This window comes from Myxocyprinus asiaticus, chromosome 35 (genome assembly GCF_019703515.2).
Source record: "Myxocyprinus asiaticus isolate MX2 ecotype Aquarium Trade chromosome 35, UBuf_Myxa_2, whole genome shotgun sequence".
Taxonomy (NCBI): Eukaryota; Metazoa; Chordata; class Actinopteri; order Cypriniformes; family Catostomidae; genus Myxocyprinus; species Myxocyprinus asiaticus.
Genome location: NC_059378.1, coordinates 31,625,335 through 31,641,636, shown reverse-complemented (window position 1 = coordinate 31,641,636; position 16,302 = coordinate 31,625,335). Strand labels below are relative to the sequence as shown.

Here is a 16,302-nt window from a genome sequence, read left to right as displayed (position 1 = left end):
AAAAAAAGTTAACCTAAAAAATTTGCTTCATGTGGTAACATCTAAATTAACTGGTTTGATTGATGTCAAAAATATAATTTAACATGTCTGACTAAACCTGACTACATAAGGTTATGCAAAGGGCTGGATTAACCATGTGGGCAATTGGGCACATGCCCAGGGGAACCATGTCCAAGGGGGCACCACGCGAAGGCAATTTTTTAATTGCCTTAGGTCCATTAAAATCCGGCAAGCTCACCATACAGTGCAGAGCATTGAATTTTTAATTTAATGGTTATTAAAGATCTTTAGGATCATTAATTGGGTCTAAATAATTGTCCAGACGTATAGACAGGTACATCAACAGCACTATTACGTGGTACCTGTTACATTTCTCAGAGCTGGTCAGGATAGGTCAATCACAATCGATTTTATTACCGGATGAAGATTTTAAAGAATTATTTTTATAGATACTGCTAGGGCAGATTTCAATCCACAGATATGAATCCATGCAATTATTGTGCAATTAAGTATTTAAAAAAATACTTATGCAATTAAACACAATTAAACATTTTTATTGACAGCACTACAAAAAAAGAAACTTCAAATATAAACTTAAATAACAGCATTTTAACTTGTCACATGGCTCCTGTGCTTTGAAATGACAGTATATTTTACTTATAGTCCCTTATTCCTACAGAGAGATACAAGCTATCTGAAGACATGTTAGTCCAATAGTGGTAATACATTACAAAACTGCTTTACCTTGATGTCAGTGTCAGGGTAGATAAAGTCCTTCAAGCATTTGATTGGTCTCATTAGAAATGGGCAGTGCTTGTCCATGATCTACAGAGGAAAATTATCAGTACAGTTATGTCCTGTGATCCCTCCGAAACTGGACTAAAACCCAACAGTATAATATAATATGTAGTAAAAAACTAAAATACGTGCACTGTGTATATACCATACTACTTTGTAAAATAACAATTACAGAAGGGGAAAGAGTGTTTTACTGCTTAAAAGTAACTAACAAATATTTATTGACATTTTTATCTCTGATGTTATATTTACATTGTTAGATACAATTTCTACATATAGATTTGTACAAAAAAATATTTGAAATGTGATGATTTTGTGTGTTGTCCATCATCATTAATGAATATAAGTAGAGCCATTCACCTTCTGCAGAGCATCTTGAACCATGTTCCTAAACGACAGAATCACACCAATAATGGTCATTCTCTTCAACACATTCTCACTGCCTGATGGAAAACATTTGACAAATCAACATTTCATTACATTCACAGTGAAACACACAGTGGAATAAGAAGAGTAGAATTCTGAATAAGAAAAACACATTCAAAAGTAGTCCTCTTAACAATTCCACTAAATATTCTTTTAGTACTTTTGAGGAAAAAATATTTGGAAATAATATAGGCAGGTGTAGAACAGACACATAAATGGGCAACATTTATTTATGCTGAATTTATTAATTAATATTATTAAAAAAGGTTGTATTGAAAAAAAGTACATTTTATTTGGTCAATTTCATTTGATTATTTTCATTAAAATGAATTTCATTTGAAGATATATGTGGGAAAAAGTGTAATCAATGTATCTATGTGCATCTATGAGGTCAGGCAGCTCCGGAGCAGGAGCGAACTCTGAAGGCTCCAACAAAGGGGAATTATATGGGGAAGACCACAAAAGTTTAGGGACAAGAGCGGAACCAAGCTATCAAGCTGGGCAGACAGGGGAGTGAGGCCTGGTGGGGAGCATACAGGGGAGTGAGGCTTTGCAGGGAAGACAGGGGAGTGAGGTCCAAGAGAACAGCCAGTGAAGAGAGGGACTGGTTGGCAGCAGCCACTGGGGACAGGGATTGATTGGTGTCTACAACTGAGGAAAAGACTGGGTTGGGTTAACCGTGGCTGCAGGGGAAAGGGCTGGAAAGGAGGTGGACTGGGACCTTAGAGGATGGAGGGGCCTCCAAGAAGGGAGCTGAAGCGAAGGCGGGTGCCTCCAAGGAAGCTGCAGTGAGGCCGGGCATGTCCAAGGAAACTGCAAATTATAGGATGACTGCCCCCAGAGAAGCAGCAGTGTCAAGGGCAGGGGCCTCCAAGCGAGCTGCAGCGAGGGTGGGAACCTCGAAGGTAGCTAAATTCTTGAGGGCGAACGCCTCCAGAGAAGCTGCAGCAACGACCTCCAGTTGAGTTGAGGTCCTTTCCCTTAGATTGACCTTCATCTCTCTGAGCCAGCATACGTGGTCCACAAATCCCCAATAGGGCCAATAAAAAAATAATCTCACCCAGGTCCTCCAAGCTAAACTGCTCGTCAAGTCCAGCAAGAAATTATACACTCACCGGCCACTTTATTAGGTACACCCGTACATCTACTTATTCATGCAATTATCTAATCAGCCAATCGTGTGGCAGCAGTGTAATGTATAAAATCAGGCAGATATGGGTCAGGAGCTTCAGTTAATTTTCACATCAACCATCACAATGGGGAAAAAATGTGATCTCAGTTATTTCGACCATGGCATGCTTGTTGGTGCCAGACGGGCTGGTTTGAATATTTCTGTAACTGCTGATCTCCTATTATTTTCACAAGCAACAGTTTCTAGAGTGTATAGAGAATGGTGCAAAAAACAAAAAACAACTAGTGAGCGGCAGTTCTGTTGACAAAAACGCCTTGTTAATGAGAAAGGTCAACAGAGAATGGCCAGACTGGTTTGAGCTGACAGAAAGGCTACAGTAACTCAGATAAACCCTCTGTACAACTGTAGCGAGCAGAACAGCATCTCAGAATGCACAACACATCAAACTTTGAGGCGGATGGGCTACAACAGCAGGAGACCATGTTGGGTTCTACTTCTATCAACCAAGAACAGAAAATTGAGGCTGCAGTGGGCCTACAATTTGTGTACCTCAGCAGAAATCCAGATTTGTCAGACCAGGTGATGTTTTTCCAATCGTCTACTGTCCAGTTATGGTGAGCCAGTGCCCACTGCAGCCTCAGTTTCCTGTTCTAAGCTGACAGTAGTGGTACCTGGAGGGGTCTTCTGCTGCTGTAGCCCATCCACCTCAATGTTCGAGATGTTGTATGTTCAGAAATGCTTTTCTGCATAGCACTTTTGTAACGCGTTTATTTGGGTTACTGTCACCTTCCTGTCGGCTTGCACCACTTTGGCCATTCTCCTCTGACCTCTGTCATTAACAAGCCGTTTTCGCCCACAGAACTGCCACTCGCTGGATGTCTTTTTGTTTTTCGCACCATTCACTTTACACAGAGCAGGGGTTGGGAACCTATGGCTCGCGAGCCACAAGTGGCTCTCGGGGTGTCTCACCATTCACCAACACATGATCATTTAAAACTTTCTAGAGATCATTTTCCAGCAGAATGTGTGGGTGTGATTGCAAAGCTTGAAGTCAGTGACACTGTTTTGATTTCCTTTCTCCCGAATTTGTCAGACAGCCTACTCCTGGTGAACAAGGTTTGAAATGAACACCTGCCAAATGCAGATTTTTCATGCAGAATATTTTGCTAATGTATCAGTCACTGTTGAGGGCGAACTGTAAGACTTCTCAGAGTGATATATTACAAGAAATTAGACACAAAGACACGCGTTTGACGAAACATGATTATATTTTGAAGAACAGATGAAAAAAAGCCACCAGTGTGTGTCTGATTTGATATGTGCGCGCAGTGAGCTCTGTTGTTCACGAGTGCAATGAAAGCGCTTCTCCTGGACACGCACATTCATAGAGTTCTGGGCCTCGTTTCTCAATAACTATTGATCTTAGCTGTTAAGAGCATTTTCTACGAGTGATTTTATGAGCGTTCTTTATTTTTTATGTGCACCCAGGGTGTGATATAGTACCCACCACCCGCAAAATGCGATGAGGCTCAATCCAGTTCGCGAGCTTCTCGTCCAAATGTATTTCATGCGCGAGTAATTTTGCTCATCTACCCGCAACAGGTGAGTGACCTGTAAGACGTCTCGGAGTGACACATGACAAGAAATGCTGTTAGTCAGAAAGACGCTCGCTTGAAGAAACACACTTTATTATATTTTTAAGAACAGACAATATGTCAGTGCTCATGTCTGATTCGCTGTTTGTTCAGAGGCATGCAACAGGTCACTGTCTCGTGGAACAAGCGCATGTAAAGAGTTATCACTCCATTTTCTCTGTTTTATTCAACTGAAAACTGTTTGGAAGAATAATGTAATCTATGAGAATGCTGCAAATGATCTCCGATCATCTCGTGAGGAACTGTGAGTTTTGCTTTATTTCCACAGAGCAGTTTGCTCTTACACATTGTGAAAGTAACTCTGCAGGTTCAGTAATATATACAGGTATCTTTGTATTAAAGAAACAAAGACGAAAGTGATTAAATCATAAAGTAATACAAGACATGTTCACCTTGAACCTAAAATTTAGTTCTATTTTATTTTCTTTAGGCAGCATTAACTGTATTACCAAAACACAATACAAACACAAATTCAATAAGAACACACATTTGGCAGCATATTTTTGGAACACAAGGGAATTTATTAGCCTTATTTATTATGATGATTATTATAATTATCTTTACATTTATAATTGTCTTTTGTTCTTAATCTGTAGGCTATTAGTAATTTTTCACCTGGTGTGGTTGATGGATGCTTGCATGATAGCAAGTTGGAGACTGTAAATGTTTGGATTTGGGAAGGTGGTTAAATAAGATTTTTTAATCACTTTGTTATTTTAATTGCTTTTTTAGTTTCGTTTAAAGTGCACTTTGAATTTCAAAATGTCTTTTGTTTAAGTTTTTCATGTTTCAATAAATTAATTTAATTTTTAAAGCAAAATCAATAAAGCAAAAATATTCACCGACCTTGGGGGTTGACCATATAATCGGATATCGCAATATTTTAAATGTGTTATCATTAAAATATTTTTTACATATTGCCCAGCCCAAAAGGGAAGTTACATTTTTCATGAACAATTGTAAAATGAAGTAATTTTCCGCACAAACACGTGTACTCAATTCCATATTGCAACATGTTACCTATTAATTTTTGCATATTTGTTTGTTTTTGAGTAGTCTATGGGCAATATAAACATTTTATTTTATTGAAAAACTTTGTTTTTGAAAATAGTAAATTAATCGTTTGTGGTATGGCTCTTTCAAAAAAATGCATCAACCAAAAATAAGAAAATTGGCTCCTTAGTGAAAAAAGGTTCCCGACCCCTGCTCTAGAGACTGTTGTGTGTGAAAATCCCAGGGGATCAGCAGTTAGAGAAATACACAAACCTGGCACTAACAATCATGCCACGATCTAAATCACTGAGATACAATTTTTTCCCCATTCTGATGGCTGATGTGAACATTAACTGAAGCTCCTGACCCATATATGCATGATTTTATACATTACACTGCTGCCACACGATTGACTGATTAGATAAATGCATAAATAATAGATGTACAGGTGTAACTAATAAAGTGGCCAGTGAGTGTATATTTCGTGAGGATCTCACCAAAGCACAGCCTCTGGGCCTCACTGAAGAGAGCCTGCGCGTACTCCCCAGTGGGTTGGCCGCCCTTGGAAATGTGACAAATGTGGTTAACGGTAATACAATAATTGAGAATTGTAAATCATTGAATAATGATTGTCAGTTAATCAAACAAATAATCATTACCTCTGTTATTCATCAAATAATGATTATCAATTATCCAAATTATAACCATTACCTTCAAGTTTTTCCCTTTAGATAATCATTCACTCACGTTTACCCATCAAGCCGTTGTTGCCCCGTCTCTATTATAATCAATGCCTGAATTATCACTTGTTGTATTATGACCTTGTGGATATGCAAATTAGATGGCCGTACTTCAGTGTGGCACATTCAATTTCATTGGTTGCTACATGAATGAGATGAGCGCTCGATTAGATTTCATTATTTTGCAAAGACAACAGATGTCACTGTTGCCTGGTCTTGTCAGTCTTGAACATATGTGAGAGCACGAATACCTCCCAAGTATTTGAATTCAGTGTGCTTAGAAAAAGGACATGTCTTCCAATCAGTGCTCGAATTGTGGGGGGGCTGGGGGGATCCAGGCCCCCCCCCCCCCCCGCCCCATAAGGCATTAGGGATCCCCCATAAGAAGTAAAAAATAGACTTGGGGGGTCCCCAACATACTTATATTTTAGTAAAAATAATAACGACAAATCTGTTTAAAATTCATGCAGTGGACACGGTAAATTTCGTGAATTAATTATTTACAATAGGCTAGTTGTCATGTCTCTTTAAAATGTAAACGCCCCGCCCCACATCTAAAGGCCGCTAAGCGCATGCCATCGTTGACATGACTGCTTGCTTGGCGCTGCTCCGGTGAAGCTAACTTTAGCTAAAAAACTGAGAATAATAAACCTCCACTCACAGTCAGGAAGAGAAAGCTTCTTACTGACTTTTTTTGAGGGGTAATTTTCTCTCTATATATATCTTTCTACTATATCTATCCACTCCATGTCGGGGCTTTTGTATTCTTTGCATAAATTGGAAACATTTAGGCTTACTCATTTTTCATTATTAATAGGCCTGGTTCTACGGTTGTGCTAGAGATCGTGATGAAGATGAGTGACAACTTTTTAGTTATTATAAAGGGAGCACTCGTTGTGTGCTTTCTATGCTATATATAATCCATTCAGAATTTGTATAAAACTGGTTTTTCATGCTGCTAATAGGAGGACCAACGGCCACGTACACGCATGCAAAGTTTCGGGAATTACATCCGCATATAAATGTGGGATTCACTCTTGAAATAGCAATGATTGACATATTGATAACCATAGCATTGTTTGTTCCTGAATAAAGCAGCCTTTTTGACTGAAATGGTTGAATAGTCTGCTGACTGACACACTCATAACAGTCCCTTGCCGCCACCTACTGACATAACAATGTAACTGCACTGAAATAGTTGAAAAATCCCCACCAACACTAACACACAGACTGACAGGCTGTCTCGTCACAATTTATATTTTTAATATCTAATAAACTAGTTTCATGTATTTAAACAAGTCTTTTGGAACAAACATTATTATCACAAAGTGTCACATCAATCATCCAGTTGTTTTTAGGGTAGTAAATACTACATTGGTAAATAATGCTAGAATTATTCTGTTGGATGTACACTACTGTTCAAAAGTTCAAAAGTCTCTTCTGCTCACCAAGACTGCATTGATTTGATCCAAAATACAGTAAAAACAGTTTTACAATTGTTAATTTTACAGTTTTATTTTACAATTTAAAATAATAATAATAATAATAATAATACAAAAGTAAAATGTAATTTATTCCTCTGATAAAAGCTGAATTTTCAGCATAACTACTGCAGTCTTCAGTGTCACATGATCCTTCAGATATCATTCTGATATGCTGATTTGATGCTCAAGAAACATTTCTGATTATTATCAATGCTGAAAACAGTTGTGTACAATTTGTTTTTCAGGATTCTTTGATGAATAGAAAGTTCAAAAGAACAACCTTTATCTGAAATAGAAATCTTTTGTAACATTATGGACTACCGTTCAAAAGTTTGGGATTAGTAAGAATTAATTTATTTATTTTATTGGGAAAGAAATGAAAGAAATTAATACTTTTATTCAGCAAGGATGCATTAAATTGATCAAAAGTGACAGTAAAGACATTTATAATGTTTGCCCAGTTGTCCTGCGCTCTTTGAATAAAGCTCCCGCACCTGGGTTCATACCTAATCTCCTCTCTATAGTATCATTACAGCCTGATAGTATTTTGCCATCTTTTGCTACTGTTTAAGTAATAAAAAAAGGTCCTTAAATAGGTCCTTTTGAAGTTACTGACTGCTCCTTTATCACTGCTTTCTGAGACATTATTAAATAATTATTCCTGTGCCACTGCTGAAACTGACAGTGATACCATCCAGTGAGTCTGGAAGGCATCTGATTATTTTCTACTGTTTTTGAGACATTTAAATGTATTTTGAAGTCACATGCTTTTACGGGTCTTCAAGTGCCTTATATGTAGCCCCCTGGTATATTTGCCATAGTTGCCCTTTTGGGTCTGCTGCTCTGTCACCCTCTAAATCCAGTATTACTTGGAGCAAGCCATTTAAAAGAAGAATAGTAGCTTATCTCTCTTTGTTATATAACATTGGACTGAAAATGTATTTTTTTTTTTATTCTTTATCAACACAAAAGCCTATTCTTTTATGTAAGCCTGTTTTTAATAAATAGTATATAGTTATGCATATTATGATCAAATAAATATATTGTATATTTTGTATAAATTGTATATTGTGAGACTACCCCCCCACCCCCACCCACCACCAAAAAAAAAAAAAAAAACATAAGACTTGATTCAATTCGAGCACTGCTTCAAACAGAATAGTGCAGCTGCTGCACCAAACGAGATGAAACGAACTCCTCCAAGTGTGTAGAAATGCATTATTAGATTTCTCGGGTGTTTGTTCAGTGTTTGCTCACATCATGTTCACATTTACAATCATGTTTACTGCATGTACCGTTATAGCATTCAACAGCCCGCAAACCAATGAAACTGAATGTGCCACACCGAAGTAAGCCCATCTAATTTGCATAGCCACAAGGTGATAATACAACGAGTGGTAATTCAGTGGTTGATTATAATAGAGATGGGACAACAGCTTGATGGTTAAACGTGAGTGAATAATTATCTAAAGGGAAAATCTTGAGGGTACTGGTTATTCTTTGGATATTGCGAGTAAATTTTATGTGCTCCTGTTCTCTCTTATCACTGTGTGATCTCTACATGTAAGCTAATCATCGTCAGATCATTTTCACAAGATAAACATCAACAGGTTCCTCAGAACAGATGGAAACCGCAGGTTGAATTCAGAGTTTCTAGAGGCGCTCTCTTCTTCTCACATAATAACAATTTAAACTAAATATTTCATGTCCAATTATGTATTTATTTGGTAAGTAGTCATGTAATAAGTGGGAAAATGTACTGTACAATCAAGACTGTTATTTTTGCAAATTAAACTCTTTTAGTTTAATACCCTCTGCTCTGCGCCTGCGTCCTGATCACGATGAGCAGATAACTGTATAATATCCCTTACTCAATTTTTTTTTTTTTAAGTATTTTATGCATGCATTTTCTTTTTGATATTATTGTTGTCTTGCTGTTTGTTTTGCTAAACAAGTATTTTTCTTTTGCACTGTCTTGTTTTGACATCCATTCTCAAGCTCTGAATTAATTTGCCTGTATTGCATGCACTGTCACATGCATTGCTCATGGCACAGTCAGGGCAGGGGGCTTGTGGTTTGCATGTGTGGTTAGTTTGCTTATGTTTTGCTTTGCTCAGTATTATTTTATGAAATTGCTGCATGTTTTGTCTTTCTTTTAGGTTTGTGCTTTTCTTGTAGTTTGCTATAACAAAACCTATACCTATTTTTAGACGCTATTTTACTTTTTTTCCTGTACAACTGGTCATGAAGATTGGCACACCATTTTGAATTAATTTGTTCCATAGCTGTCTATTATTGTGTTATGATCCATTTCAGATAAACTTTTCAGATCCATGTCGGCCAGACAGTCTCTTTCTGTCTTAGTGGGCTGCAAAATGGACCAGACTTCATGCCGTAGTCAATGGTCTAGCTACACGAGACTACAAGGTACCTGTCAGTTTCTTTTGAAGTTCACTCATTGCCTCAGGATTCTCAAAGTTAGCTCTCATTTGCACTAGGACATCCATGTTGTCAATTACAAGTTTCTGAAAAAACAAAACAAACAAAAAAACATTTTCAATCAATTATTTCTAAATGTGTTATTTAACATTGTCTGTACAGTATTTACTAAATTAGGCATTTTTATCCTATCTTACTACTATAACATCATGTCAAAAATAATTTCTTAATTTTAAAAGATGTCTTACCTTTAGTTCTCCAACTTGGGATATGATGTGCCACATGAGGTTCTCATTTAAAAACTTCAATCCATAAGGGCCAATCAGTTCAGCCAAAGAGCTCAACTCTACAGAAAAATATGCCACAGTCAAATCCCAAATTGATTTGGCCAAAATCATCTAAAATTCTAAATACAAAAAAGTGTTGGCTTGTAGGCAAACACACAAGGGGCCTGATGTATAAACACACAAAATGGGCATTGAAATGTGCATATGCACACATTAGGATTTAAAGAAAATAAACTTGGTGTATATACTGTATGTGTGCACAATCCACAAAATGAACTGAACTGACTGATTCCAAACTCCGTTTTTCATTCAATACACCACATTTAGAATAAAAAGTTAAGCTCTCAACTCATCCATTCATCATCCAGTTGATGTATTATTATATTCATTTTACATAAATAATTTAAAAAAGGCAATAAAATATAAGCTGTAAAAAGAAAATACTGGTAATTGATGCTGTTTTTGGAAGACTTTCCATGACATCATTACAGAGGGAGCATGCTTTTTAATGGCTGTGAGCATTCTTGGCTCGTAGTATTTAGTTTCCCAAAGGACGTGTGCTAGGAATTTTGTTCTATTAGCCAACAGACATCACGTGCTGAGATAAAAGCAGCATTCAGATTAAAATCTGTGATGCACACTTGACTAAAACAGCAGTGGCACCTCCAAAGGGGACCCCCATCCATCATGATAAAAATAACAGTTTATATTTAACATAAAATAATATATTTAATGTCTACATATGAATATTAGGTTGAGTTTGCCAGTTTTCCTTATTCAAGTTGAAGAAAGGGCAGTCCAGAGACCCAATGTTCACTTTGCAGGATCTCTCTCACAGTCATTCCTTAAGAGACATCACCAGCAGGGATAGAGGCAAAGTTGATGTGCCTCCACTGGCTAGGTTCTGAACATTCATGTATTTTTGCAATACGGTTTGTGAAAAATGTCTGAAAACTACAATGTTTGTTGTTGATGTATTGAAGCATGATTGTGCTGTCCGTCCAGAAGAAAGTCTTAGCGACAGGAATTTCTAAGCAGCACTTGATATCTTGGTACAGCTCTATAGCTACAACAGCTGTTACTAATTTCAGTCATGGTGTGCAAGTTGGCTTGATAGGTGCAAGTCTGGCCTTTGATATTACCAGCCTGCAGGTGTTGTTGTACTGACCAAGGAAATAGCACCATAGGCCTGTTCTGAAGCATCAGAGATGTGGTACAGCTGGATCGCTGACATGGTCTAAGATATCTTGGTATGGTCAGCATTGATAGCAAAAGGTAAATCAGCCAGCCATCTGTGCCACTGTGCTGCTATGTCTTCTGGTACCTCCTCATCCCAGTCAACCTTCAGATGTCACAACTTTTTTTAAATTACTTTGGCTTTGAGCATGAAGGGGCTAGCAAACCCTAAAGGATCACAGAAGGAACTGGTAGTGCTCAGCACTCCTCTCTTAGTTGCAGGTTTGTCAATTGCTTTTACATCGAATGTGAAGCAATCTCTTTCCACATCCCACAGGACACCCAGAGTTCATTCGTATCCTCTTGATTGAGGTTAACCTCATGCAATGACTTGGCCCAGCTTGTTTAGATTTCATCACCTCTTTAGAATTGCTAAGCCACTTGGTCAATCTGAAGCATCCACAGATGAGCAACTCAGAGTTCAGAAGCAAGTGCTATGGTGAATTCTTCTGTTGGCACAGACTTCAGACAATCATCCACATAGAAATTTAACTTCAATGTCTCCACAGCATCATCATAGAAGTTGACACAGTTATCTTCTGCCACACATTGCAAGGCAAAGCTGGCAGCAGTGGGTTAGACTCCAAACACCTACAAAGAGGTGAGCAGTCATGAGGTAATGTTTGGGTGGCTTGTGAGGGTCATTACGTTCCCACCAAAAGAACCAAAGCACACCTCTTTCTTGAGGTGGCATCCTTACTTGGTAAAACATGCCTTCAATGTTGGCATTTCGAGCAATGGGTTCTTGTCTGAACTTGATAAGAACTGCCAACAGCTTGTTGTTGGTAAGGTCTTTGCCTTCATGTATGCAGCCATTTAGTGAAGTACCTTGGTACCGTGCAGCACAGTCAAAGACAATTTGAATCTTGCCTGGCTTATGTGGATGCAACACCAGGTGATGTGGCAGGTACCATATGCATCCATCCTCTAAGTTAATGTCAAAAACTTCCTCTGCATAATCCTTTTGCAGGGAGTCACATGTGCCATCAATGTACCTTTGCCGCAGGATCAGGTCCTTCATTAGCCACTTTCCCAGCAGGTCCAGCCAATGTTTAGCCATTGCATAGTTGCTTGGTAGTTGAGGTGGCCGTTCCTTGAATGGGATAGGTAGTTTGTAGTGACCATCCACTTTGACTGTTTGTTTATTCCAGAAATCCACAATTTGCTTGTCAACTATTGACAGAGTATCATTATTGATGTGAAATGGATTGTCAAGCTTGGTTGAAGAGAGTTGCCAGCTTGTATGAAATTGGCTGAGATTGTGATTGAAGAGACTGTGATTGAAGTTGTGGAGTCATCAGCTACCAGTCCATGGACTATCCACCCTAGGCCATTTAGGATCACATAGGTTTAGTCTAACTCATCACACCTCATCTCACGAGGGGCGAGTATGTCAGGCTGGTCAAGTCAAATCACCAGGTGAACCTCATCAGCCAGATCGATATCAGGTAATCTAATTTCTTTTGTGATTTCTTGTAGGTGTGGCCTTTCATGAAACCGTTCAGGAAGAGTTTCTTGTGTTAAGCAAAGGTCCGGCGCTCTTTTACAGACAGGGCACTGAAGGATTGACACTGGTTAAGAAAGTGTTCATCAGTGCACTTTGGACACTTAAAGCTTGATTGCATCTTCGCTTTGGAAGGTGAAGTAGACTCATTAGTAGTTGACATTGTCGCAAAAGTCTGCCTCTTCTTACTGAAGCTAGACTAAGTAGTTGATTCGGAGCTTGCTGGAGAATTCCAACTGACCTGGCTGAGATGATTTCCAAAGATGGGAACTTCCCTCTTTGCAACTGCTGACTACGTTGTCCAACTTTGTTAAATGTCCAGACTTGATGATTTCATAGTTTATTGTCAGCCACTTTTTAATGTCTTTATGTAGCTTCTCCATAATTTGTAGCACATTATGTCCACCATTTAGCTCTTCCTCGCACTTCATGGCCTTTAAAATATCCCTGGAGCTGCAGAGAATGTCTGCAAAGCTTTGTAACTGCTTTTTGTCTTTGATGTCCTTGTACTTCCAGCACCTTGTAAACCCATGCTTGTGATATTGCATATAGGTTATGAAAACATCTCTTTGGAATAACCATTGCTTCAGCATAGCCCAGACTAGAGTCGGGATTGTGCAAGCAATGTGAAATGGCATCTCTAGCTTGGCCAACAATGTACTGATTCAGTCGCATGAGTTTCTCTTGATCTGGCACTGTCTCTTTATCGATCACAGAGGAGAAAATCCTCATGAACTGCCAATACTTCAAAGGGTCTCCATCGAACTTGATCATTTCAAAAGGTGGAAGGTGCATGGAGATGATGTGTGACTGATATTGATGCCTCGACAGCTCTAATACAGTAGCTGTCATATAGAGTCCTCATTCACTGCTGAGAGCTATGGCCGCAAGTTAAAACATGGGTTACATGAGATAGGTGCAGAAATGTCTTTAATAATAGTTGCCAACTCGCCTATCGACTGCTCTCCACCACCTTAGCTTCTTTGGGTTTCAGCAAGTTAAAGTTCATTAGCTCTTCCCTTTCAAACTCAGCATGATGAAGTTGGAGTTTAAACTCTTACCTTTCCTTCTTTCTGAGTTCGTAAAAACCTTTGACACTGGAGGCTTAACAGCTTCATCGAGCATTGGCTCTTCATCGGAGATTGAGCACTTCTGATGATTCCATGTTAGAATTCTCCATGGGCGGCTTCAAGTCCTCAATCTAGCTTAATGCTGTATGCTTCAGGCCTTGAACATCATGAAGGACTGATGTTTAGATGCCCTTGATATCATCAGTTTTCATCTTTTAATGCTTTGTGTTACCTCACGAAACCTAACCACTGCTTCATCAAGTGCAACAAGTTTCATTTCCATGATAACAATGATAACATTAAGCAGATAGGTGTTGTTTTGATTGTTTATTTCCCTAGTGTTGAACTCACCGTGTACACACGTCTTGTTGTTTGGGTGTGTATGTGCGTACATGCATGTGGTCAGACATGCTGGGGATAGTTCGTTCTAACTTACAGTGATCTTAAACATTGCAGCCAATCAGTGAGTCACATTTAAAACAAAATGGCTCACTTTCACTTCTGTATTGACTTGTAAATACGCAGATCACTTGACCTATACAAAACAATGCACCTTAGAGTGACAGCACCCAACCGTGTCTTAATAAAAGTGTTTTGTAATAAATGCAAATGCCCTGGCTTGTGACTTAAAGTTAGTAAATTGAGCTCATCTGCATATTACTCTTTGTTGTCAGGGTTATGTATCTAAATATTTGGTACTTATTGCATTTGGATGGACTAAAGTCAACACAGTTTTCAATATCTCATTAAGACTGGCCTTTTGACCTTCTACGCACACAGCTGCAAGTCGTGAGTCACGAGCGTTCTTCATGTGTGCAAATACGCATGAGTGCTGGAAAACATCTGCAAGCAAGCGTGAGTACCCAGCTGAGTCTGTATTTGGAATTACTGATACTGGCTCATCGAAAATGTTGCAACTTACACTTTTAAGATAATTTTAACTAATGTTGTATGTTATTTTACAATGAAGTAACGCTTGTTTCTCAACCCAGCATGCAAATTGGCCGCTATTAACCTTTTGGCATGTCCGATCAAACTGGAGGAATAACATTAGGCTGGGTTCCAACCGGTGTGATCTGCATTCGCGCTGCTGTTTATCAGCAGAGAGGGACTGAAGCAGTTGCTATAGTGAAACAGCTTCTCAAATTATCTTTTCAACATCACAATATCTTTTTTATGTTACAAACATACAAATAATCACAAAATAAAACTTCAAAGCCATTACCGTCTGCACTGACCGTTTTGAATTCTAATGTCAAACAAAGAATGAATAAACTACTTAGTCCACATTAGCTTTCTCCCATTCTGTCCATCACTCATTCTCAACACTTCCAGGGGCAACAAGTGGAAGGGCTAGGTTTTACAGAACCATCCATGCTTGATGAACTCAGAATCCCATGCAGCATTGCAGTATAAATACCACCATGTTGTTTATTTAGGACTATTTAAGTTTTAAACTGCAGGGTCAAACATGTTTTCTTATGAAATCTATATGATTAATCACAACAAATCATCTCTCTATTGCTATCAGTTATGCTTATCAAAGAAGGTCAACATAATGTTAAATTGTATTATCAATCATGTAAATTTAGGCCTATCACGTTGCATAAGCAGACTACGGAGGCTACCTATTGTTTTAATTGTGATTTTTTTTTCAACCTTCGGAAATAGTGATCTCCTAAAATACAACGGTAGCACATTATTTTAGGGATCAGAAATTAGACAGTTATTCATGACTAATAATTACACTTGTAAATGACTAGTGATGGATTGGTTTGGCATTATAAAGTATTTATTAAGCCTTTATTGGCTGAATTCTTATTCTTGCTTTCTTGCCCCTTTACATTTGCTTTTGTCATAATGAATTTATTAGCTAAAAACAAAACATATCAGTAGCTAGTATGCCACAAATTACATCCTTTATAGGTTCTCAGTACTCTGTGTGAATGTGAGGCTTATACTGTAAGTATAAAATACATGTAGAATGCATATAGCATTTCAACAAAGTAGGGAAGGTTAGGGTTAGGTTTAGGGGTTGGTGTAGGGTGCCTGTGGGACTCTAAATAAACACAATTAACTTGCTGCAGTGATGTCCCCTTACTGTATGGTAGTATTGATCAGGGGTGCAAATAGCATCTAACACTATTTGCACTTTATGCAAAGAAGATGCTTTTAGTTGCTTTTTACACTAAGCAACACTATACTTTTAAGCTGCATATTCACACAGTGTAATGAGAACCTATAAAAGATGTATTTTGCACCTTACTAGCTATTGGTATATTTTGTTTTTACCTAATAAGTTCATTGTTAGGAAAAACAAATGTAAACAGGCTATTAGGCAAGGATAAGAAATCAGTGAACAAAGGCCTAATAAATACCTTATAATTCTAAACAGGTCCGTTACTAGTCCATTACAAGTCCAATTATTAGACAACAATTACTGTCTAATTTCTGATCCCTAAAATAAAGTGTCACCAATACGACTATAAAGCATTAAATGTTTTTATTAAACTGTGAAACATGCAAGAAAAATACATT

At 38.1% G+C, this 16,302-nt stretch overlaps 1 protein-coding gene across 2 annotated transcripts in view; it reads right to left on the bottom strand.

Annotated features, from left to right (window-relative positions):
* Positions 1-16,302, bottom strand: part of nckap1l (NCK associated protein 1 like) — a 165,353-nt gene that overhangs the window by 50,942 nt on the left and 98,109 nt on the right. For both annotated transcript variants that reach the window (XM_051672270.1, XM_051672271.1), the window contains 4 exons: positions 9,916-10,013; positions 9,660-9,753; positions 1,159-1,241; positions 745-825 (listed from right to left, as the gene is read on the bottom strand). In XM_051672270.1, coding sequence (XP_051528230.1) covers positions 745-825; positions 1,159-1,241; positions 9,660-9,753; positions 9,916-10,013 — 356 coding nt within the window. The remainder of the gene's footprint in view (positions 1-744; positions 826-1,158; positions 1,242-9,659; positions 9,754-9,915; positions 10,014-16,302) is intronic.